Source organism: Eublepharis macularius, chromosome 1, assembly GCF_028583425.1.
Source record: "Eublepharis macularius isolate TG4126 chromosome 1, MPM_Emac_v1.0, whole genome shotgun sequence".
In the NCBI taxonomy this organism is placed as follows: Eukaryota; Metazoa; Chordata; class Lepidosauria; order Squamata; family Eublepharidae; genus Eublepharis; species Eublepharis macularius.
In genome coordinates, this window is record NC_072790.1 from 115,470,336 (window position 1) to 115,497,232 (window position 26,897).

The 26,897-nt window shown below is 39.2% G+C and overlaps 1 protein-coding gene across 2 annotated transcripts in view; it reads right to left on the minus strand.

The window, feature by feature from the left end:
• Positions 1–1,021: 1,021 nt before the first annotated feature.
• TAAR1 (trace amine associated receptor 1) overlaps positions 1,022–26,897 on the minus strand; it is a 30,670-nt gene continuing 4,794 nt past the window's right edge. Inside the window, exons 2-3 of one of the 2 annotated variants that reach the window (XM_054988871.1) lie at positions 23,189–23,342; positions 1,022–3,678 (exon numbers count right to left, since the gene is read on the minus strand). In XM_054988871.1, coding sequence (XP_054844846.1) covers positions 2,546–3,553 — 1,008 coding nt within the window. In that variant the 5' untranslated portion in view covers positions 3,554–3,678; positions 23,189–23,342 and the 3' untranslated portion in view covers positions 1,022–2,545. Of the gene's footprint in view, positions 3,679–8,771; positions 8,863–23,188; positions 23,343–26,897 lie in introns of those variants that run through there. The other variant, XM_054988952.1, reaches the window with a different exon arrangement.

A 26,897-nucleotide genomic window follows, 5' to 3' on the forward strand; every position in this document is an offset into this window, starting at 1 on the left:
GGTGACAGGTATTTACCGTGTGCACATGCAAAGTGCGTGTGCCTGTGTTCTGGCCAATGATGTCATTTCCATTGCACAAGTAAGTAACAGGTCACACCAGAGCCAATTCAATTTAAAAAAAAACAATGAAAAACAGCATGTGTGGGAGATGATTTTTACTGAATTGGCTCAGGTGTGACCTGTCACTTGTGCTGGAAAAGATGTCAGCAGCTAGGGATGCACCCACATCCCTAGCCTGCATTCTGGCCTTCCTTCCCTGTATTCTCCTGCTAGCTAGGAGAGTGGGGGGTCAGTGGCTGGAGCAGGTCATCCTCCACTCTTAGTAGAAGATAGGGATCTCATTCTCCTGGTGGGGGTGGGGGATCCCCTGCTTTCAGCCTCCACCCCGCACCTACACTTATTTGGCTGGTGGGGGAGGAAGGCATGGGAATGGATGTCATTGCCCTGTCCTGAGAGCACTCCTGTACTTTGTCGCAGGCTGATTTGGGCAACAAATGGACCGAATTGGGCCCATTTGAGGCCTAAATCTCCCTGCTAACATGGGTAACTATTTCTACAAGACACAAAGGGATATGGGGTTGTTACTTTTGGTGACATCCCTATATCTTATATAAAGAAGGCTGCATATTGCTTGTAGAAACCAATTTGGAGGATTCCAAAATATTGATTTTTCTTTGGGAGTACTGCTTGATGTTTCTGTCTCTTTCTAATGCCTAATCAACCTGTACCTGTGTAAATAAACAAATCACTATGAAGACACTATCCATTTTGTTTTTCCAAAGTAAATTGACTGTATGGAGAGTAGATCCCATGGATTTTTAGTGGCTCACTAAACTGAATTAATCTAGTACCATACTTTTCATTTCACCATAATTGTGTCAAATTTAAAAAGCAGACACATTGCTTTTCTTAACAAAAGCATTTTATTAACATTGGCAAATGCATATATTGGTTAATTTTGCTGACTCTACAAGTTACTTTACAAATTATATTTTTAGCAAAATAGTTTTAGCTACTGAATAACAACAGATGACCATAACTGAAGCTTTTTGATTTTCATTTTCCTTAATAATAACATACCCTTGCTTGTATTCAGGACTAGAGATGGGCATGAACCAGAAAAAAACTGAACCATGTGGTTCGTGGTTCGTCAAATTTCACAAACCACGAACTTTCACGAACCTGCCCCTGGTTCACAAACTGGTTTGTTTGGCTCGTGAAAACGTCACATCCAGGTCAGAAAATCATCACTTCCAGGTCAGCAGAAGGTCTGCAGGAATTCCATCCCCTGTTGCCTAGGAAACCGATTGATTGGCACCAGGCTGTCTGCAGTGACGAACCAAAAAATGAACCAAACGAACCAGCCTAAAGTTCGTGACGGTTCGTCAGAAATGGGATCTGATGAACCGTGGTTTGTGAACCATGAACCGGCCTGGTTCGTGCTTAATTTTGGTTCATATATTAGTTTGTGCCCATCTCTATTCAGGACTAGTAACGTCAGAGCTCTTAGGATATGTTTGTATTATTAGCTTAACCCAGTTTAATAGGGATTGACAAAAAACAACACAGAGAACCTTGAGAATTGCAAAGGTGTTAGAGATTTTACTAAGGACATTCAGAGCCTTGATATTATCTTCCAGGATTAATGGAGGGTGCTATGATAATAATCTGCACTGCAGCTTTAGAATCAAAGCTAGGTTAAACTGTACAAGCCCTGCAACATATTCAATAAAGATCCATTTCTCAGTAATATTATGTCCTTGAAATGATACCAGTTTACTCAGTATGATAACAAAGTTTAAACCTGTTCCAGGTAAATGAACATCTTTTTACATGATCCAATAGGTGTACTTCTGCATCTCTGCACACTTTTCAGATTGTACAAGACAGCCAGTGTAGGACATAGTGCACATTTTATGATGGATACTCCATAGCTTCCTATAAAATCCATGAGGCACACCTCTGATTACACACTGGAGCTTCTTGTAAATTCAATTTTTTTTAATATACAGTTTGTACCCCATTCACACTTCCCAGCATTTCAGGGATCTCAGAAAAATGCTGGATTTGTTATGGCGGCTTCACTCAATTCTAAAAGCCACATAATGTAAGTGTATTTGATGACTGTGGAGTCAATTCAGCATCTCCAACAGACATAGAATGCCAAAGGAAATGTAAAGATGCATCTTTCCCTCTTCAAGATTTCCTGCAAAAATTAGGACCTTTTGTCACAATCTCTTTTCCATTATAATGAAGGTCCCTTTGCTACTGATAATAAGAGAGAAAGTAACATGAGGATATTCATCAGCTCTTTCCATTTCCTTATACTTTTATTTTATGAAAAATATGTATACCCTGGCTTTCCATATACTCATATACGGAGATATATAATATATATACCAAGCTCCAGTTCCTTCTGAAAATTCAAGTCATTGCAACAATATTGTGACCTATGCTCTGATTATCTTTAAAGTGACATCATCACAGCTGTTATTTTGACCTTCCATATTCAAAAAGTTGGTCTCTGACAAAATTCTGAGGAATGTCAATTCATCAACAGCCGTGTTCTGGATGAATCCTGCTGAAAAACTTTCCCCAATAAAATCATCTTCAGAGCCTTTCGAAACCAAAGGTAAAAATATGCATAAACAATCGGGTTAAATGTTGAGTTCAAGTAGCCAAACCAAACCATTGCGTCAATGAGAACAGGAGGTGTTGTATAATTCATAAAAGGATCAGTGGCTGTGCAGAAAAAGAATGGGGACCAGCAGATGAGGAAAACACCCATCACTGTACCTAAAGTCTTTGCCGCTTTTCTTTCTCTAGTGGGTGAAATATGATGCCGCACTTCAAATCTTATTTGCATTTGGCCCACAGCATCCCTAATGGATCTGGCCTGTCTTTGGGCTATAACATATATCTTCCCATAGATACACAGCATAACAAATCCAGGGATGTAAAAAGAAACCAGTGAGGCCACCACCCCTGAAGTTTCATTGAAGAAGACAAAGCAGCCTCCCACACAATAGATGAGTTGGTAGAATTTCTCTTCTGCTCCTATCATGTTCAGCTCCAGAAAGATCATCCCAAAGCCAAACATCGCAGAGAATGTCCAACTTATGAAGATCATAATGAATACAACACAAGTATTTATCTTTGATTTGTATCTCAGTGGATCACAGACAGCAAAGTAGCGGTCAATAGAGATAAATGATAGATGGAAGATTGAAGCTGTACTCAACATGATGTCTATGCTGGTGTGGATTTTGCAGAAGAAGTCTCCAAAATACCAGCAGTTCTCAACTGATCTCACCATACTGTAAGGCATGACAAAACATCCCAGGAGAAAGTCCACGGTGGCCATGGAGAGGATGAGGAAATTAGTAGGGGTGTGAAGCTGCTTGAAGTGTGATATTGAGATGATCACGGTTAGATTGCCAGCTACAGTAGCCAGGATCACACACACCATGAAGATATACATGGAGACCCGAACATTAATTGACCAGCTGCTCTTTATGCAAGAGCCATTTATGGATTCACAGCACAACTGCATACTTCTAAAAGACTCTGATTAACGCAAGCACATTCGCTTCAGTCTGATGGATATTGCTTGTGTAAATCTTTTACAGTCAAAACAGAAATTATTTTGTCTGTTGCCATCCAACCAAGGTGAAGTATCTGCCAAGAAAGAAGTAGAACATTAATTTTATTTATTGATTTGAAACATATTTAGCCTGCACACATAATCAGCATGCAAATAATAAAAAAACAATACAATAGTACCAAACAATAAATTAAAAAACTGGCATCATCAAACAATCAGCAAAGTATTGATAAAAATTTACAATATTTGAAGGGGAGAGCAGGCTTTTCTTTTCAGAATTTTATGATGAGGCTGAGATATGTTGTTGGGTAGGAGAGCAGTGGGTTTTTTGTTAGAGGGGCTTTAATCACTATTTGTATTGGTTCATTATGTGCTCAGGATTTGGGAATGGGGGGAGGTGCCACCATTCAGCTGCCACTGACTCTGCTACAACTAAATGCCAAGAGTGGAAACCACATGCTAAGGAAATAATCTAGACGGCACAATAAATGACTAGAAAGTTAATTAAAGTGATAGTGCATCAATAAAAGTACAATAATCTCTTCCTTCTGAAAGCTTACTTTTATCTGTTGCAGATGGTACCCATAATGAGAACAGATAAAAATAAGCTTTCAGAAGGAAGATCAGATTTATGCACTATAAGGATTTATTTACCTGTAGAGAATTACCTGTTGGACGTTCTCCCGGTAGAGTTTCTTCTGCACCTTCTTATGACAAAATTGGTTTTGTATACAGTTTGGAATCTTCTATGAATGTTATGTGAAATTGATGTGATATTTCTGTTCATTGATGTTCACAGAGATTATTGCACTTTTATAGATGCACTATCACTTTAATTAACTTTCTAGTCATTTATTGTGCTTAGATTATTTCCTCCATGTGTGGTTTCCACTCCTGGCATTTGGTTTAGTAGCTTGGAGGAGCCTCCTACTTTGTTTATTGACTCTGTTACAGCAAAGCCTACGGGCATCTCAGCAGGAGGTAGAAGTGGGATATATCTATAGAGGCTGGGAAGCTTCCTGAGCAGACATAGGCACAAGTAAAAACCACAGACCATTGGTCTGTTGTCTATCGCATTTCATGGAACATGGACCATGAACTTTTCACAGACCTGCCCTTGTTTGCAGACTGGTTCATCGGCCCATGGTTCATCACTTCTGGGGATCCTAGGACCAACCCTTCACACTCAGAGATGCCAAGGTCACAGAGAGTGTTCAGCAGGTTCTCCTCCAGGCACCCTCCAAGTTTGGCCAAGATTTTTTTTTTTTTTTATTTAATAAATTTTTTATTACAATTAAACCATACAACATACAAACAAGCACCTATGAATCTAAACCTTAACCATTACAAAACTATTTTGATACAGGAGGGAGTTAGATATATACAGTCAAGTATTATAAAATTTAACAAGGCATATAAATTAAAGCATAAAAGTTCTAGAGAGAGTAATTGTTTGAAGTATTTTTGATTTAGGCTGAATATTATTTGAATCAACATATTCAAAAAAAGGAAGCCATTTCTCCATAAACTTGGAGTTTGCAGGAAACTGTTCAGCTATGTATAAGTCGTTATGGGTTTTTTCCATAATAAAGTGATTCCATACTTTTTCAAACCATGAATCTATGGAGGGTGCATGATCTTTCTTCCAGACCAGCGCTATTTCAGTCTTTGCTACTACTAACAGAGTTGCAATCAATTCTTGTCTAATCTTAGGTATAGGTAATTCTTCCCACTGATCTAAAAAGAGGATTTTAGGGTCGAAGGGAACTTCATATCCTGTAATAGTTTTGATCGAATCAATTACTTTCTCCCAATAACTTTTAATGATAGGGCATCCCCACCAACAATGAGCAAATGTGCCCATCTCTCCGCAGTTTTTCCAGCATTTTGGGGAAGCTGATGGGTATATATAAGATAGTTTCTTAGGCGTGAGATACCACCTATGAATAATTTTAAATGTTTGGAGCTTAGTTAAAGTAACTTTTGATTTGAATATAGATGAAGTCCAGATCTTGTTCCATGTCTGAAGTGATTGTTCTACATTGCAATCTTTAGCCCAGCTAGATTGACAAGGAATTTGCTTTTTGTTCTGTGTGTTCAATAATGTAGTGTATAATATGGATATCATTCCTTTTTTTTGAGTTGTATAAGATCGTAATATCATTTCAAATTCCGTCAAGGGAGTTTTCATTATTGATTTTATACCTATTTGTTCCATCATATTTTTAATCTGTAAGTATCTAAACCACACTAGATTGTGCTTTAATTTGTCTTCAATTTTTGATTTTTCCATCAGGCCTGAATTTGTAGCAATATCAATTAACCTTGTCATTTTAGCCTGTTGGAATAGTTTTATAAAACCTGATTCTTGACCTGGAGGAAACCAAGCTTGATTAAGGAATGAGGAAAATCTGGATTTTTCTGGGATGAGTTTAGTTTTGAATTTATCCCATATCTGCAAAATTGCTGATAAAAACATATTTTTGTTAATGCTTTGGGGTCTGTTTATTTGTTTGTTCCATATTAAATCATTAAAAGAGAATTTGTTTAAATAAGTATTAAAGAGGGTGAGCCATTCTGCTGTAGTTTCCACGGAGATGAGTTGGAGTAAGTTTAGGAGTCTAATTGCTGCTTGGTATAGATTCAAATCTGGATAATTAAAACCTCCATCTTTAGATTTCCTTCTCAACGTGGAAAATGCTATCCTTGGATGCTTGTTTTGCCATAAGAAACTATTAATCATTGTTTGCCATTGGATAATTAGTTTTATAGGAACTGTTACTGGAATTGCTCTAAAAATAAAGAGAAATTTGGGTAATATAAATGATTTTGTTAAATGGAACCTATCATACCAGTTAAGTTTTAGCTTGTTCCAATTAATAATTTCTATTTTAATTTGGTTTGCTATTCTTTGGTGGTTTAATTTAATGAGATCGTTTAAATTGGGAGTAATGTTGATGCCAAGGTAAGTGAGATAATTTGAAGCCCATTGATATTTATACTGTTTACAAATTAGTTTTTCAGTAGTTTTAGAGAGATTAAGAGAGAGAATTTGTGATTTTGCTTGATTTACAACTAGGCCCGATATAGTACCAAATTCCGTTAGCAGGGGGTGAAGATATGTCAATGAGGTTGTTGGGTTAGTTAAATAGATTAACATATCATCAGCGAAAAGCGAGATTTTATAAGAGCTACCTTTAATGGGGATTCCAAATATATTTTCATTTTCCCTTAATGCAATTGCAAAAGGTTCCAAAGCTATGGCAAAAAGCATGGGAGATAGCGGACAACCCTGTCTAGTGCCTCTGTTAATTACAATTTCTCCTGAACGTAAACCGTTCAGTCTAACGTTAGCTGTAGGTTGTAGATATATAGCTCCTATGGTGTTTAAAAATTTTTCACCAAAGCCTAGGAATTGAAGGGTACTACTTAAATATTGTTTCTCAACCGAATCGAAGGCTTTTTGAATATCTAATGAGAGGAACAGTGCTTCAGTCTTATTGTTTTTGCAATGCTCAATTAAATTTAACGTTTTATATATATTATCTGTGATTTCTCTTTTGGGTATAAAACCTGCTTGATTAATATGAATATATTTGCTTATAAATGAGTTTAAACGTCGAACTAGGATTGATGTAAATAATTTATAATCATGATTGAGAAGTGATATTGGTCTATATGATTCAGCTTTTGTTGGGTCTTTCCCTTGTTTATGTATAACTACTATATCGGCCATGTTCCAAGTAGGAGGTAATTTACATTCATCCAAAACTAAATTGCAAGTATTAGTTAGATGTTGAGCTAGTAACATAGCGTATTTTTTATAGAACTCTGATGGGAATCCATCAGGTCCCGTGGCTTTATTGTTTTTAGCTAACTTAATTGCTTCTAGGGTTTCCTGCAGGGAGATAGGTTTTTCTAAAAGTAATCTATGATTTTCTTCCAATTTCTTTACATTTTTGAGTGAGTGTAAAAAATCCATAATCTTAATTTGTTTGGGGTTTGTTGATGAATACAGATTCATGTAGAATTTTTTAAATACTTGCAAAATCGTTTGGGAATCATGACAATTTATTTTATTTTCATCTTGAAGTAGATGAATATTATTTTTCAGATTCTTCTGTTTTATTTTATTCGATAGAAATCTTAGGGCTTTAGGGGTATTAAACCAATATCTTTGTTTAGATTTAATTAAACTTCTATGTACATTATTGCTGTCAATCGTTTCTAAAGCTTTACGTTGGGTAGTTAATTTTTGGTATGTTTTCTTGCTTCCTGTCAATTTATGTTCTTCCTCCAAATTTTTAATTGAGTTTACTAAATCCTGTCTATGTTTTAATTTTTCTTTGTTTATACTCGCTGAGAGCGCTATAATATGTCCTCTTGATACTGTTTTAATCGTATCCCAGAGTATATTAGCCTTTATTTCTTCAGAGTTATTATCAGCTATAACTCTCTCTAAGATCTTTTCTATTTCTTTGGCTGCTTGGTGGTTATAAAGTAAGTGTTTCGGTAAGCACCATTGTTTGGGGCATTGTTTTTGTATTTCTAATGCAATTAATACATTGACCCAGGAATGGTCCGAAATTAAACATGGTCCAATTTGGGAGTCCACCGCTTGCTCAAGCAATGATTCAGAAATCAAAATAAAGTCAATTCTAGTATATGTGTCATGTCCTTGAGAATAATAAGTATAATCCTTTTCTCCTACATGTAGCTGCCTCCATATATCCATGAGATTATGTCTTTTTAAGATGGATTGCAGTTTTGTCTTCCTGTTCTTTTTGATAGAATTTTTTTCAAAATGTGTTCTGTCCCATTTATAATCCATTATATAATTTAGGTCCCCCCCTATTATAAGATGACCTTCTTGAAATTTCTCCAGTTTTCCTAATGTTTCTTCTATAAAATTTAATTGTTGATTATTAGGAGCATAAATGGATGCGAAGGTATAGTTATGTTCTTGAATTGAACCTTTAACAAAAATGAATCTCCCTTTAGGATCTTTGAAAGTTTTTTTATGGTGAAATGAAAGATCCTTTGCAAATAGTATTGCAACACCCCTTGATTTTGAATTACCAGCTGCATAATATTGTGACTGGATCCAGTTTGCCTTTAATATATCTATATCATTATTTTTAGCATGAGTTTCCTGTAGAAAAATTACCTGAGATTTAGTTTTGGCCAACAAAGAAATAACTCTTCTTCGCTTTACAGGGTTTCCTAGACCTCTTACATTCAGAGTGGTTATTTTGAATTTAGAAGCCATGATTAGAGATATACAAGTCTGCCTGTCCTATAAAAATAAATTTCAATTTACAACAATAATATCAAACAGTAAAACAGCCTGCAAATTGGTACTTTGTTTTGATTTCACACTCTTAATTCACAAATCCTTATAGCTAAACCCCTATATCTTATCTATAATAATTTTTTTGTTATTATTATTTTTTTAAAAAATTTTTAATTTTTTTTTTATTTTTATTTTATATATAACTATATACACACACACATACACACCTATGTATATAACTATATATATCTATATACATAATATATATACACTTATATTTCCTTTTGTTTGTTAGTTTGTTTATTTGTTTTAAGGAGTTTTCCTTTATCAATTTCCTTATAAAATATAATTAACTTAGTAGATATATTAGCTTTGTAAAATTTCCTTATAGAATTGTTACCTCCTGTATTATACTACCCTGTACCACCCTTCCCTCCCTCCCCTTAATTGTTTAAATTTGCATCTGTTATAAGCTTAAATCCTTAAGATCTCCTCTTCCCTCCCCTCCCTTTATCCCTAGAATATCAAATATCCTTATAAACACACTTATCTAATTAACACTTTAACAATCTAACGATCAATTTACCTATTGCCAATTATACAAGGCAAATTTTCCCCCCTCCCTTCCCCTCCCCTTTCCTACCCCTTAAAGTATTAACCAGAGTTATAATTAACCTTAAGCAACTTGAACACTTTTAACAAACTACTACCAAAACCAATAGCTTTGTAGAACTTACAAACTGGGTCGTTGTGTTCACGCCACAGTTTTGGAAACTAAATTCCCAAGTGTAAAGTTCTAAATATGAGGAGCAGTGCTGAGACTCCTACCCCCCCCCCAACCTCCCTTGTACAGTGCATAGCTTAAGAGACATAACCATCGTTGCTTAATAAGTTAGAACCGTTTATCTTCATTCTTCTATCAGGCGTTCCGTATCGGGATTTTACTCCCTTTTTGGGGAGAAAGCGAGTCTGTTGATTTTCTTTTTTGATTTAGCTTGCTTGTCTCCATGGGTTCTTCCACGCCGATTCTGTTCAAAAGCTCAGTTCCTGTGTTTAGATCCGTCGCGATGTGATGTTTACCATTCAGGATCACTAAGATTTTAATGTGATTTAACCATTTGTATCTTATATTTGCTTTTCTCAGGGCGTCTGTAATGGGTTTTAGTTCTCTCCGTATTTGTAGAACTTCCCTTGGCAAATCTGCATATATTTGCACTGGAGTGCCATTAAACAGTATCGATCCAGATATTCTAGCAGTCTCTATTATTTTCCTTTTTATATCTTGATCAGATATTTCTATGATGATGTCCCTTGGCAACGAGTTATTTCTGCGCTGCCTGGGTGTTCCAAGCCTATATGCTTTAGTAATGATGGGGATCATTCTTTCTTTTAGTTCCAGATGCTTAACAAGCCAATTTGTGAGTGTGGGAATTAAGTCTTCCTTTGGCAATAATGGATCATTTATTCCCCTCAGCTTCAAATGATGTTGCCTTGCTTGGATTTCCAAGTTTATAATTCTTTCTTGCTGATTACTGATGGTATCATGAATCTTTCCCATCTCTGTTTGTGTGATAGAGCTCATCTCCAAAGCTTTATCAGCTTTCAAATTCGTTGCTTGTAGATTCAATTTAATATCTGCCAATTGTGCCGTTAAAGGGGCAAGCATTTTAGACATGTGGTCCACTATGTCCGATTTTAGTTTATCTAGTTGTGGGTCTAAAACCACTTCAGTTATGCAAGTCGTTTCACTCACGATTGAGGGAGTTCCGTCCGCCATCTTTGTCCACTCCCTTGCTTCTTTCCCGCCTTGGAATCCTTTCTCTGGGGCTGAGAAAAGCGGCTGCAGGTTTTTAACAGCTCCCAGTTCGTTTTTCTTCTTTTTAGATGTTCGATTTTTCATAATATAACTATAAAGTTTCGGTTATGACGCTGGGTTTGGAGGAATGGGGGTGGGGGGGATCGGAGCTTCTTCAGCACGCGTCCATCCCTGCGCCCGCGACGCCACGCCCCCCCCAAGTTTGGCCAAGATTGCATTCTGGAGGTCTTAGGTAGAGACTCCCAAAGCAGCCACCCCCAGGAAACTTCCAGTAGATAGAATAGGAGCCATAAACTCCAACTGACTTGCACTGGCTTGCAGCAATTGGCAGAACCCTAGACTAGCCCAACACTCCACAATCAAATAGGAATTGAAAGGGGGGGGGAAATTAGACAGAACAGTGAGCCCTCAAGGAGCCCAATAAGCTTGGTCCCATAGCCTGACTGCAGCCCTGAGATTGGGTTGGGGCAGAGCCCTAGGCTAGCCCACCACCTCACACTCAGATAAGAATTGAAAGAAAGAAAGTGAAACAGAAGAGTGAGCCCTCAACTTGCACCCAGAGACTTACTGCAGTTCTGAGACTGGGTTGGGGCAGAGCCCTAGGCTAGCCCACCACCCCACAAGCAAATAAGAATTGAAATTTAAAAAATATTAAACAGCAGGGTGAGCCCTCAGTCAAGGAAACCCAATAAGCTTGCTCCCAGAGCCTTGCTGCAGCACAAGCTCCAAGCCTCTGTCTCACACAATCCAAAAACCCTCCCGCAACAAGCAGTTCCTCCCCTGGTAATCAGCTGGAAAGTGAAACCATGGCTCAGCACTGGGTGTTATATATACTGCTTGCTCTCATAGAGAATAATGGGGGCTCTCTGGTTGGCAGAGAGACCAGCAACAAAAGGGGGAGAATGTTTCCACTGACATCATCCATAACTGAAGCCATCAGGATGTTGGGCCTGGTTCAAGAGAATCAAGTCTGGTGGCAGGAGGTGAGATAGAAATTACCTTCCATTGTTGGAACCAACAATGACTTCTTCACAAAGGGCCTCACAACTGCCTCCTTTATGGTGGTTGGAACTGACTCCTTCTCTCCAAGGCATCATTAACTATGCCTTGTACCTAACTGAGCAGTCCCCTCTGACAAGACGTAATGAGTAAAAATGGTCAAGGTCAAACACAGAAGTGGCAGGCTGTAGTTGATCAAAGAGAGGCAGGCAAACAAACATCCATAGGGCTACCCATTGTCTGCTTCTGGTGGGAAAAACCCCATCAGCAGCCTCACCCACCAGTGTTCAGTGGAACAGCAGGGGGGAAATGGCCTTTTTGAAAGTAAGCAGTCCTTGTGCCTGTAATGCAAATTAGATAAAAATGGGAATAGCAGGGCAGAAAGCCTTAAAACAACTATATGAGCATTAATCAACTCCCCCTGTCCCAAGAACCGAGCAGTCTTCTTACTATCATCACAAACCATGTTTAATCTGATGTGGAAATTAAAATGTAACAATTGTTATGGCTCTTCAAAAGGAAATATAGCACTGGAAATCTAGGAATGGATCCTATGGAAATTCTATGCTAATTGTGGTGGTTTTCCTCTGACAAAAAGAACTTGTGCTAGCAAAAAAAGTTCTTGCACCTGAGGAAAAATCACCATTAGCCTGGAAGTTCCACAGGATCCAACATCTGGTCTGCAATAACATTCTAGTATGTCAGAGGATTTTTCCCTATTAACTTCTATGGGAGGAGACTCTTGATTCAAAAATCTTTATTCAATCTACTCAACTAATCATCAGAGAATGCTGAAGACATCATCACTCCTGGAGAGTGGAGATGTCTCTTTGGTCTAGACAGTGTTACACAATCAAACCACAGGACTTTAGGAATCCTGCTTTTCTCCATGCTATTCCCTACCCCCCATTGCAACATCAAGTGTTCATTGGCAAAATATTTTCTGAAGGTTGAATGAGAGAGATGGAATTTGTCCACTTCCTTTACACAGGACAATGCTTTAGCTGCAACTCAGGAATGGACAGTAGCAAGAAACTAGCGCTGAATGCTACAAAGCAAGACTATATTGGGTCTTGTGTAAATGACATATATACATATTGCTTTAGGTCATCACCAGGGATATAAATAAAGTAAAATAAAAGATTAAAATATTTATTTATATTATTTATATATCTGTAGATATTTGTGTGTGTGTGTGTGTGTGTGTGGAACGGAGGTCAGAATCATACCATATATCTTCCCCCAAATTCTGCATGTTCACCCAAACTTCTGCACAGATCCTCTGCATGTATAAGCTTGTGCACATAGGCAATATATACTATATATGTTGTTTCACATAAAATTAAAAATCATTAAATAAATAAGCTTGGAAATCTGTTCTTCTAATGCAATAAATGGTTCCACTGCTAATCTCTGCCTGGGCATAAAGGCCATGGGATTTCCACTCATGTTAGTCTTATGGGTATATTTTCCTACAATGATTAAAATATCTTTCCACAGCATAAACATTTTCATTGACAAGACCAAATCCTTGCTTTCCATTTTTGTTGTGGCTGTAATACTCCATGTAATGCAATATGGAATATAATTCTCTAGCAGCCAAGTTGGACACATGACAGCCAGATAGAAACAGCTGGAAGAAAAAGAATTTTTCTCATTAACATGAGAATATGCAACTGATCCAGATTTTGAAAATATTAGTCAACCAAAGCCTCATTTTTTCTCTTCAGCTCTCCCTTTCTGTTTCTGTTTTGTTGCTACTTATTTAACTTCCTTTTTGTTTTATTATCAATGGAATCATAAAATGTCACGAATCACTGTTACCAGAAACATGCTTTTTAAACAAGGTATCTCACATCTAGAGTTTTGGTCCCCTTATGATATACAGAAAATACATCAACTGGGGCGACTTCCGGTTTGGGATCTATGGAGGTCTAACGCAGCTCTAATCGTGGAGCTGACCGGGTTGCCGTTTTAGCGGCCGGCGGGGCAAACCTAGCCCGCGGCCACCTGCTCCCAGGCGGGGAACAGGCAAAGAACGCTCAAGTACCTCAGGGCGCGTTGATCTCAGGCGAAAGGGGGTTCTGCGCTAAGGACTCTCTCTCGTCCCTTGAGGTCCCACCCTATAACAGGTCGGCATAAATCTCTGCGGCAGATCCGGGGCCAGTCCGGCTGGCATAAGATCTTCATGCCCAAGCTTCAGCAGGGGAAAGTAATTTCGGAAGAGAATTTGAAATCGAAGCAGTGATTACAACCCAGAAAGACGCTTGAAAAGGTAAAGATCACTATCTCTCAAACCGGGACAGATTGCTTAAAGTAACGAGGCTTTAAAGTGAACTTTTAAACTGCAACAGATGGATTATATTGAGGAAAAGATCCGGCAAGAATTAGATTAGAAAAAGGACTAAGCTAAATGAAGTTATTGAAGAAAATAGACAATTGTTTACCATACCTGTGGTTATAAAGTGATAGCAGGCTGTGAGAAAACTTCTATCATCGCGAGAGCTGCAGTGGAGAGTCGGCAAACAGGAAGTGCGTAATAGTGATAGAGTTGTTCGAGAGAGATTGTCCTTATCGGAGGACAGGAAGAAGGGAACTGCCATTTTTGAAAAGGGAAGGGCATTGACTTCAACAGGAGCGGAAGTAGGACATTTTGGATTACAAAAAGACCATAGAAAAACCATAGAGAAAAGACGCCCGACATTTTGGATTTTGCAAACTTCTCCTGCTTAGTTTAAAAACTGGGACATTTAAATTACTTTAAAGGGACATTAATCTAGACGCCACGGAGTTAAGGAAACGTGCAGACTCGTGGGAGCGAGGTAAATCAAGCCCCACGATGTCGAAGAAAGAGTGGCAAACAGCTATTGAGAACTTGGACAAAAAATTTTTGGAAATGTTAAAGGAACTGAAGGAAACAAAACAGGAGTTGGTGAGAGAAGTCAAAGATGTTAAAGAGACAGTAAAAAACGAACTGGCGGAGGTGAAGAAGGGAATGGAAACAATACAAACCGACCTACAGGCAGCGCAGCAGAAAGTTAATGTTGTGGAGAAAGCGATGGAGAATCTTACCGAGACGCAACGAACGGACATGAGAGTGATGAGGGGAAGAATGGCAGTTGCGGAGAGTAAATATATGGAGAAACAGCCGAGATTTCGAGGTTTGCCGGAAGTAGAGGCAAAGACAGCACAAGAACAGGTGACTGAAGTGTTAGCTGAATACCTGGGAAAGGAGGAGGAGGAAGTTGTGGCTATCCTAGATGTGGTGTACCGAATAAATTCCAGATTTGCGACCCAGAGGAAGTTACCAAGGGATGTGATTGTGCAATTTACGACAAGGAATATAAGAGAAACGATAGTGAGTAAACAGTTTCAAGATCCATTGGTAGTCGATGGCAAGACGATTATCATCATGAAGGAGTTACCTAGATCGGTGTTGCTTGATTGGAGAAAATATAAAGTGCTTGTCCAGAATTTGAAGGACATGAAAATAAGATATAGATGGGAATTACCGGAAGGGATATCTTTTGAATTTGAAGGAATGAAAAAGCGCATTAGATCTGAATTTGAGATGGAAAAGTTTATGAGGGACAATGAAAAGGACTTACCAACAACAAGGCTATGAATATGGAGTGTAAAGTTTTATCTTGGAATGTAAATGGACTTAATTCACCCAAAAAGAGAAAAAGTACTTTCCACTGGCTACTAAAACAAAAATGTGATATTATATGTTTGCAAGAGACCCATATCAGAAATCAGGATGTTAAATATCTTAAAGTGAGTAAGTTGGGCATGGATTTTGTAGCGGCCTCAAAAAAGAAAAAAAAGGGAGTGGTATTATATATAAAAGAGGAGCTACAGCCGAAATTAATGATTAGAGATGTGGAAGCCAGATTTATAGCGGTGGAATGTACATGGAATTTAAAAAAAATGTTGGTAATTGGAATCTATGCACCAAATGGTGCTAAAGAGAGCTTCTTTGAGGATTTAAGGAAGCAATTAGATGAACTTTCATATGACCAGATAATCCTTGCAGGAGACTTCAATGGAATTACAAATTTGGAACAGGACAAAAAATCAGTAACTGCACAAAAGAAAAAAGGACTTTTACCAAAGACGTTTTTTGCATTAGTGCAACAGGAAACTTTGGAAGATGTGTGGAGAACATGGAATCCCACAAGCAGACAGTACACATTTTTCTCTGCAAGACACTCTACCCTATCACGTATTGATATGATCTGGGCCTCAAAGGACTTAGTGCTTTGGACTAAGGACATTGAAATAATGCCTATGGTGGCCTCAGATCATAATCCAATCATGTGGAAGTTTGGGAAAAGAACCAAGAGGAAAGGATGGAGAATAAATGAGGACTTGTTACAGGAGGGAGAAAATATGGAGATGTTGAGAAGGGAAACTAAGTTCTTCATACAATACAACATGAATCGAGAAGTACCAACCAACAAGGTTTGGGATGCATACAAAGCAGTAATTAGAGGCATACTAATGGACTTAAATGGAAGAGATCGAAAGAAAAGAGAGGAGAAGAGACAGGAGATTATGGATAAAATAAAAGCCAAAGAAATACAATTAAAGAAAAGACCAGGGAAAAAGAAAATTTATCAGGATATTAAAATACTACAAGAGCAGTTGATGGCAATGAATAATAGAGAATTGGAATGGAACTTGAAAAGAATGAATCAAAAGTCGTTTGAAGGTGCAAATAAACCTGGGAAATATTTGGCATGGCAATTGAAGAAGAGAAAAGAAAAAAAAGATAATAAATAAAATATGTGAGGACAACAAAGTGTATCGGGAACAGACTGCTATTAGTAGAGCTTTTTATAAATTCTATGCCAAACTGTACGGGAAAAAAGAAGTGAACAAAGACTCAATAGCGAAATACTTGGGAAAAGTAAAACTCCCAGTAATTTCGGAAGACTGGAGAGCTAAATTAAATTGTGAAATAACAGACGAAGATATAAGGAAAGCAATACAGTCAACAAATTTGGGAAAAGCGCCAGGGCCTGACGGACTTACAGCCAAATTTTATAAGGTAATGGCCAATGAGCTGGCGCCACTTTTAAAAGAGGTGATCAATGGTGTTTTGAGAGATCAAAGAATTCCAGATACCTGGAGTGAAGCTAATATAACATTGATCCCCAAAGAGGGACAAGACTTGACTAACGTTAAAAATTATAGACCTATTTCCTTACTTAACAATGACTACAAGATCTTCGCGAAGATCTTGGCAGAGAGACTAAAGGGATGGTTAGCCTAGGTTATCGGGGAAGAACAAGCAGGCTTCTTACCAAACAGACAGATCAGAGATAACTTAAGGACAGTGTTAAATGCTATTGAATACTACGATAGGCGTTGTGATAAGGAGGTTGGTTTCTTCTTTGTAGACGCGGAAAAAGCATTTGACAATTTGAACTGGGACTTTATGTTTGCCACTATGGAACAGCTACAAATGGGAGAAAGATTCATAAGAGCAGTTAAAGAAATTTATAGAGACCAAAGTGCAGCAATTGTGGTGAATGATGAGGCGACTAAGAAAATGACTATAGGTAAAGGTACAAGACAAGGTTGCCCATTGTCTCCGCTGTTGTTTATTTTGGTATTGGAAATTCTGATGATACAGATTCGAGAAGATAATGCAATCCGCGGAATAAAGGACTTTTCTTATAAGGTCAGAGCATTTGCAGATGACGTAATGTTAATTGTGGAAGATCCAATCGAAAACATGCCTACGGTAATGGATAAAATTAAAGAGTTTGGAGAATTGGCGGGTTTTTATGTAAACAAAAAAAAATCAAAGATATTATGTAAAAATATGACTAAACAAAAGCAACAATTACTAATGGAAATAACTGATTGTGAAGTAACAAGTAAGGTAAAATATTTGGGAATTGAACTGACTGCAAAAAAATATAGATCTATTCAAGAACAATTATGAGAAATTATGGACTCAAATAGAGCAGGATTTGATTAAGTGGAATAGACTGAATCTGTCATGGCTGGGAAGAATTGCAGCAGTTAAGATGAATGTTTTGCCAAGAGTGATGTTTTTGTTACAGACAATACCAATTATCCGGGACTCTAAACAATTTGAAAAATGGCAGAGGAAAATATCGGACTTTGTGTGGGCAGGCAGGAAGCCTAGGGTGAAAATGAAAGTGCTGCAGGATTCAAAAGAAAGGGGTGGAATGCAACTGCCCAATTTGAGACTTTATTATGATGCAATATGTCTGGTATGGTTGAAAGAGTGGATAACGCTGAAAAATCGCAAATTACTGGCCTTAGAGGGATATAAAAAGCTGTTCGGTTGGCATGGATATTTATGGTATGACAAAGTGAAAGCAGACTCTATGTTTTTGCACCATTATATTCGGAGAAGCCTCTTCACAGTTTAGAAGAAATATAAAGATTACCTACAGGAAGGAACTCCCTCCTGGGTGGTTCCATATGAAGTAATTGATCCAAGAACGGTTGATAATGAACAACAGTGTTTAACGTATAAGGAGATAACTCAAACAGAATTTTCTAAAATAAGAATAAGGACACAACAAGAGTTGTCCCCAAACTACAATTGGTTTCAATATAGACAAATTAGAGATCTTTATTACTCGGACTGTGCGAAGGGAGGAATAAGAATGGAGAATTCAGAATTAGAGAAAGTAATTTTACAAGAAGATAAAAAGGAAATCTCAAAGGTTTATAAGGTACTGTTAAAATGGTATACTGAAGATGAGGTAGTTAAAGTGCAAATGGTGAAGTGGGCTATAAACTTTAACAAAGAAATAACAATGGAGGCATGGGAATATTTGTGGAAAAATACCTTGAAGACTACGACATGTACTAATATTAAAGAGAATGTCTACAAAATGATTTACCGTTGGTATCTGACACCAAAGAAAATTGCGCTAGGGAATCTGAATATGTCTAATAAATGCTGGAAGTGTAGAAAGCATGAGGGATCTTTGTATCATATGTGGTGGACGTGTGAGGTAGCTAGGCAGTACTGGGGGGAAATAATAAAAGTAATGAGTGAGATTTTACAATTTCAAGTTAATAAGAACCCAGAACTCCTGCTACTGAACTTGGGAATGGAGGACATTCCAGCACAATATAGGACATTGTTATTTTACATGACAGCAGCAGCTAGACTTTTGTATGCGCAAAAGTGGAAAGTACAAGAAGTGCCAACTATCGAGGATTGGACTTACAAATTGCTGTACATGGCGGAGATGGATAAAATGACGAGAAAACTGAGAGACCTTGACCCAGGGCAGTTTAACAAGGACTGGGAGAAGCTGAAACAATATCTGGTGAAAAAATGGGAGGTGGGAGGAGAACTGTGGCAGTTTGAAAATTACTGAAATATAATATAAGAAGAGGGAAGTGACTATACCGGGGTGGAGAGTTAACAGAATAATTCTAAGCAAATATCATATTTAATTATTATATAGAGTATTAGTAGTGCTATTACTATAAGAACTATAAGGATAGAAATTACATTAAATATTTTCTCTGAAAGCAAATAATAACTGTATAAGGGAGTATGAATATAGATTAGCATACGGAATGTGGATTTAGTAGACTGACATGTTAAATGGATATATATTGACTATTTTTGTTAGATAGCTTTACAATGGTGAAATAAGATAATTAAGATAGATAGGATATGTAAAAGGAAGTAAAGAGCAACATATAGAATATAAGTCAAATTGATTGATTATCATGAATGTATGCAATGTTTATAGAAGTACTAGAAGATATGTATAACGAAGGGCAAATTGTTTGTCCCGTATTGAAGAGACCAGAAAGGATAAGATAGAGCATAGAAATAGCACAGTTATGACAAATAAGCTTAGAAGAATTTGAAAGTATATTTTAACAAATGTATTAAACTTGATATGAGTAAAGGGAAAATAGAATGAGGGGTTGGAAAACTGTTGGAAGTCAATAAAAAGGGGGGGGAAAGGGAGGGGGTTAGAATTGAAAAATTTCAGGGAATGTGATTGTAAATGATATGGAATGTTTCTAATCCAATAAAAATTTTTACAAAAAAAAAAAGAAAATACATCAACTGGATACTTAGATTCCTATATTCATCGTTATAAATTAATTGCTGGATCAATACAATCACAGTTTAGAATATCACACTCATCATGTCACACTTGTGTTCAGGAAAGGACATCCTTTCCAGTGGAAATCTGCAAAAAGTAGACGTGATGTATGTGGGAAGGGTGTGTGGTGGGGGATTTAAAGTGCATTATGAAGTATGCTGATGCGGAAGGTGACTGCCACATAATTTCCCACCCAAGCAATGAAATCCTGTTTAGACTGAAGTAACTCTGCTTCGAATTTCACTGAAAATCACCTTTTTAGCCACTTTTCTTTCAGCAGTAAAAGCTAATAAATATTATTCTCGGATATAATTTCAACCAGACATATGCTTTCTCAGGGCCTCTTTCCATATCTTTTTTCACTCAAAGAAACTCTTGAAAATTAAAATACCACAATGGAAAGGAGGAATACCATGTTTGCGCAACACTAAGATGACTGTTTGCATTGGGCAAGTGGTGAGGTAGATGGTCTCTGCAGCAGAAATGGGGAGGAGGAAACTGGAAAGGATCTCAGCCTAAAAAGGGCAGCTTAAAGCTATTTTCCTATTCTTTACAATGAAAGCCTAGCTATAAGTACCTACAGCCACAGACAGTTAAGAATTTTCAGGTCTAGGTGAATCTGAAATTAGCTAGGTCAGTGGCTGATCTGTCTCTGCTGTGGCTGTTTGTTTGGGAACATCACAGAACTATCAGATCGAGGATGACCTGAGGCAGCAGACTAGCAGAATGTTCTCCCCCCCCCCTCTCCATCCTTGCTGTACATTGAAAAGGCTGTCAGTTTGTCAAGCAAGGTGATCCTCGGTGAAAGTTTGTTTGCTTATCCCTATACTCTGGAATAACTTTCTGGAGAAAGTGTGACTCAGAGTACAATTCCTCCAGAAAGCCTGTAAGTTTGTTATTTTTCAGAGGCCTTTTGATGGGGAGTGTGAAAGGTAACTTGTTGTGGTTGTAGGTAGCATTGCTCTTACTGTAGCTGTGCTTCTGGTTAGTTTTCATATAGTTCTCGTGTTGGTGTATTACATTTTAAAGATAAATGTGTTTTTATAAATAAATGGAATATATGCTTTTCAGAATGACTAGAAATAAAAAGAACCTCAGTAGAGTGAAAGGAGGAAATATAGAGAGGCCTATGGGCATGCTCCCGTGCTTCGTTGGGGCAATTTTGGCCCAAGATAGACCAGAATTAGCCCCATGCAAAGTGCAGGAGCATGCTCATGGCTGGCATGATGACATCACTTCCCAGAAGACAAAAGAGGCACAAGAAGTGCCAGGTCCCTCCTCCCACCTGGAGGGTATAGGGACCTGGCAGCCCTGTGTTGTCTGTCCAATAATCTTCAGAATTCTCATGAAAGGCTTTCTAAGATGTTTTCAGGTACTGTAACTAAGAATAAATAAAATATTATTTATTGGGAAATACATTTTAATAAATATTGTAACTTGTGCTCATGAATTGAGAATATGTACCTTTATGTGAGAAGAAGGAAAAGGATATCACCTGCCTTTTTGAAAAGAGCAAAACTTACCAAATACCGCTGCATGCATGCATAAATAAATAAAACCTGCTCATTGGTCACCCATAAATATGACATAAATATAGGGGGAAAGATTTGGAAATAGTAGAGAACATGACCTGAAAGGGAAATATACCAGAACAAGCCAGAATACTCAGGTATTCAGCTAGGGAGAAGAACATTATCCGCTCTCAATTTTATAATATCCTAGTTACTTTTTATGTGAACCGCAACCTGTAAGGTGTGTGAGTTTTGCTTCTTGTGTATGTAGCTTTTTTGGCCACTTCACTTGCCTAAGATGTATTTATTTACTTATTATTTTCATTTAAAGTCCACCTTACTCACTGGGAATCAAGGCAGATTACAAATATGATCAGAACTTTCAGAAAATAAGTAAGCAGATTACAAAATATAACATCAGGCAATCAGTGACTGGGTTACAATATACAATAACGATTTCATCTATTAGCAAATATTTCCAGTAAGACAAAATAACACAGTTGGGATAATATTGTATACATCTTTGCATGTGTTCTATTTCTCCAGCCTCATTTTACTCCACAGTAGAGACAGCATTAGATTTATCTATAAGTAGTTGTATGTATATGTGTGTGTATGTGGTGCCAAGGAATTACCTAATTGATTAAAATAAAATCTTGTAGTTAATGCAAAAACCAACTTGTCATAATGATGGTGAAGCCACCAGCAGAGTAAATGGCTCTGATGAAAGGGAGTGTGACTTACAGGAATGAGAAGAAGGCTACAACAAAGGATACAAGAACGTGATTGTGATCACCATAATTGCATCCTTAAATCTCAAGTTCACAAGTAATTCATTAAGCAAATGCTTCTATCATTATGTCTACATTTTAAAGAAAAACAGACTTAAGAGATCATCTCTGAAGATCATTAACAAAACAAAGGAGAATGCAGATAACACCTGGGAACTGTTTAATGAAGTTGCCAATTGAGTGTGTTGATAGCAAATGTATGGCAAATTAAGTTTTGTGCATTCTCTAGGTTAACTTTAACCCATATAATGCAGTCAGGCAAAAAGTGCAAAAGTATTGCACACATTTTCTTCCACTTTGCACTACTGCTGGTTTTAAACAGAACCAAGAGATCTCATTAACCCACCTCTGTTGTATTTCTCAGTCATAATGAGCAAGAGCCGCACAACAGAGCTAATTAGGTACTAATGAACCAAATACTGCTGGACTTTTTAGCAAAACACAGTTCTCCCTCATGAGAGTATGTAGTTTGAGAATGGAAGGCAAGTATGCTTTGGGGGTAATTTCAAACTTTAATCAGGCACAAGAGGAAGGACTATTTCTGAGTTATTTGGGCCATATGATTAAATGGTGTATAAGAGAATAGCACTAACGGACAACACATCTTATTATGAGCTATTAGGGAGAAACTTGGGAAAAGTCCAAACTAATAGATGATTTGGGAGGGAAGGCAACATAGTATAGCCAGATCTCGTCAGATCTCAGAAGATAAGCAGGGTGAGGACTTGGATACAGGAAGACTCTGTAGGGGGCAGCAATGGCAAATCACATCTGTTTCTCTCTTGCCTTGAAAGCCTCTTCCTGGGGTCACCATAACTCAGTTGTGACTGGACTGCACATATAAATACAATAGGTGGTTTTGGAAAATAAAGGAGAATAAGTGAGACAAATACAAGAGAACAAATAACAACAGAAGATGGTTTGCCAACACTACTCAGCAAAAAGAATATTTAGGCATTTATACAAATGTATATTAATATACATGTTTCTGAGCTTTATTAGCATTAGTTTTTGTTAGGCCTGAACAAAACCCAAAGCTACTCACCCTTGTATAGATACAAAACTTCTACACCCTGTGACCTGCTCTGTTTCAAAGTATCAATGTCCAAAGAAATCCTCTGATTCGATAGTTTGTCCTTTGGAAATCACTTTGGAAAGTTGCCAGTTGACTTCCTTTGGCTTTTCCATTATTTCAAAAGCTGCAAAATTGAAGAGACACATGGCAGGTCCATATTTCTTTATCTTTATATTTCTGAATGGTCTTCAAAAATCTCAGTACCTACTATTATGACCGCTCGACAGAAAAGGAAGGATTGTGACACTCTAACAAACTTGGTGGAAAGATTATTATAATGACTGGTTTTCCGTATGGTAGTCCTTTTATGTACAGCAGATGTATGTACAGTATAATGCTAGAATAGAGATGGGCGCGATCCAAAAAAAAAATACTGATTAAGCCGTTCGTGGATCCGGACCGCTGCCGAACCCAGGCCACCGATTCTAACCGATCAAGTCCCATTTCCGACCCGGAATCGGGAAGGCCAAAACAGGAGGGTGCCCTGCTGTTTCCAGCGATATAGGAATGGTGGTTGGTGGCAGCGGCCGCCAGGACCGGCGGGCAGGGGGAGACGGCGATGAGCTGCCTCCCTTCAGGGAGGGAGGGGACATTCACACACACACACACACACTTAGAGTAGAGGGGGGGAGTTTTTAACCCGGCAACGAGCCGCCTCCCCTCAGGGAGGGGACATTCCCAGGGCCGGATCTATGGTTGCCAGAGCCCAGGGCAACTGTATTCAGGCCCTTGCGCGCGCGCATGCGCGCGCTCCTGGCCCACCCACCCCGCCCATGCAGCAAGCTGGCTGTCCCGGTACACTGGGGAGCTGGTGGCAGCGCGAGTGGCTCGGCGGCTGCCCACGCCATTCACCTGCCCCGCAAGACAAGGGGCAGCTGGCTTGCCCGTGCGCCCCTTGTCCTGGGGAAAGGCGAATGGCGCAGGCCGCCTCCCAGCCTCCCGCACTGCCTTTTGCCTTTCCCCAGGACAAGGGGCGGCTGGCTTGCCCGCACACCCCTTGTCCTGAGGAAAGACGAACAGCGCAGGCAGCCTCCCAGCCTCCCGCACTGCCTTTTGCCTTTCCCCAGGACAAGGGGCGGCTGGCTTTCCCACACGCCCCTTGTCCTGGGGAAAGACGAACGGCGCGGGCGGCCTCCCAGCTGCCCATGTTGCCTTTTGCCTTTCCTTTGTGCCCATGGCTTCAGAACACCCCCTTCCCCCTCCCTCCCCTGGGTTGCTGCTCTGTGGTTGGAAGGAAGCCTGCTAATCAAGGAAAGCTGGGCTTCCATTCATGTTTCGAGGGCAACAGAAGGAGGGCAAACACAGCTCATTACCCTGGCTCCGTTGCCCCGGGAATAAATTACTGGTGCCAGAGTGTCTGCAATTCTGAACAGAAACTGATATATCCGATCAAGTCCCGAACAAGCAAACCCCCGACTGCTGGATCGGTTGCCATGGAAGGAACCGATTAGCTGAGTCACAATGGCACAAACGCCAAAATCGGGTTTTTTTTTAAATCGTAATTCAGATCGTGCCCATGTCTATGCTAGAAGCAGGCAACATAACGATGGTGGAAAAAATACGAACCAAATGACCGAAAGAGTAGAGAACTGCAGAGCTGTGCATTAATTCTTTGCCGTTAGGGTCAAACTGCAATAAATCTAACGCTTACCCTATCTCCTGAAAACCAAATCCATGGAAATCCAATGTAAGTTGCATTTGATGGCATGGAGCCAATCACCTATGCATGGAAAGCTCATAGAGTTTTCCCTTTTTCCTCCCCATTCCTGCAGTTCCTTCTGAGAGCCAGAAATCTAATGCCTGTGGTCATAGGATCTGTGCAATTCAATTGCCTTTTGGGTCAGTAGGATGGAGTGAGTAGGGACAAGAGTATGAAATAGACCACATTCTTCAGTGGCGCTGTGTTTACAGAACAGGAAAGAGGACTGATTTCACTCTTTTGTCCTTATTTACTTCAGCCCCTCAACCCACCGTTCCCACAACAAATTATCTTTCCAGGAGTCAGAAGGAGCTGCAGCAATGGAGGAACACAAAACTCTCCATGTTCCTTGCAGAGAATGGTGGGATCCACACTAGAGTTGCCAGTTTTCAGATGAGACTTGGAGATCTCCCAGAATTACAACTGATGTCCAGACTGCAGAGAACAGTTCCCCAGGAGAAAATGGCAGTTTGGGATGGTGAACTCTGTGGCATCGTATCCCTGCAGAACTTTTCCCTAACTCCACTCTTCTCAGGCTCCACCCCTCAAAATCTCCAAGGATCAGGGCCAGCTCCAGCATCGCCGGCACCTGAGGCAGCTTAATGCTGCCTCTGTGTGCATGCGCATGTGCGCACGTGCACACCAGACTGCATGATGACGTCACTGTGTGTGGTTTGTGCCCATCTATGCATGTTGCTTCTGACTCATTCATTTTAATTTTTGAGTAAAATGTGCCAGGTGGTTTCACAGTAGATACGTTGCTATGAAGCACTCTCTCTAATCAGTGTGGATTGCAGAATCCCTACATTCATCATTGCCAGTGATATTGAAGGACTGTGTTTTTCTTAATCACTATGACACAGCATGTTTTCTAATGCACTGCAGGGAATTCTGGTGTACATCCATAGAATCTAAACATAAAAGTACTATGGCTCATTAATCCAGCAGGATACATAAACAGATACAAAATTTCAGTGTAAGACAGAAAGGAACTGGAGAGACGGCTGTGCTAGCTCGCTCATTCACACTGGACTCCCTTTTCTCCCACCCACTGTCCCTCAAATGCTGGCCTTTGAGGTTGAGGCTCACCAGGGGGATGCAGCTCCTGTTCATGAGCCAGTGCGGCCCATACCCACCATGGAAGCAGATGCCCAGGGAGCCATGCTCAACACAGCGATTTCAGGGGGTCTTCTAGCTGCTCATGTCAGGACTCCATCCAACCTCCTTCAGCTGGTCTCCCCACTTGGGCAGAGGAGAGAACACAGCTGAAAGCCAGGGTAACTGAGTGCTTTCTCTCGTAACTCTCTAACGCAACCCCATGACTGTCTCCCTCCCAGGATCAGAACTCCAAGCAGCCATGGGAACAGAACAGGCAGATGCAGACGAGGAGCACTTTCCTGCCAGGGGGCATCCCTCATCTGGTCACTAGCAACACCTGTGACAGTGGAGCCACTGCTGCTGCCCCCAGCTGTAGATACCCTCTCAGGATGTGGCAGACCCAGCCGTGGCCAGCATGAGGCCCAGCCTTTCACCACACATATGTCAGTTTCCCTTTAAGGAGGTCACTCACACCCCATCGGGGAAGCCAGGGAGCATGGGTGTTCCAGAATTTTAGGACATTTAATTTGTATGTATTAGTGAACAGTTTCTCTATTTTTTGTAAAGCAAACTTAAAGAGCTTTCCTTTGTTTGGACACATTTTGACAAAGTTATGGTTAAAGTTTTTGTCATCTCCATGTGGAAAATACTTGGCTTATACAAGCTGAGCTGATCTACAAGTATGTTCCTGCTAACATTAGACAGTTTAGTCCCAGAACATCCCACTACATGCTTATGTCAGCAGTGAACTTTCAATGGTACATCTGATTGTCCATCATGCTGTTAAAATACAGAAATGTTTAATTTCTGGAAAATTTAAAACAAACACTTCTCAGGGTTTGACAAACTATGGTTGACAGCAAAAAGAGAACTGCAAATCAT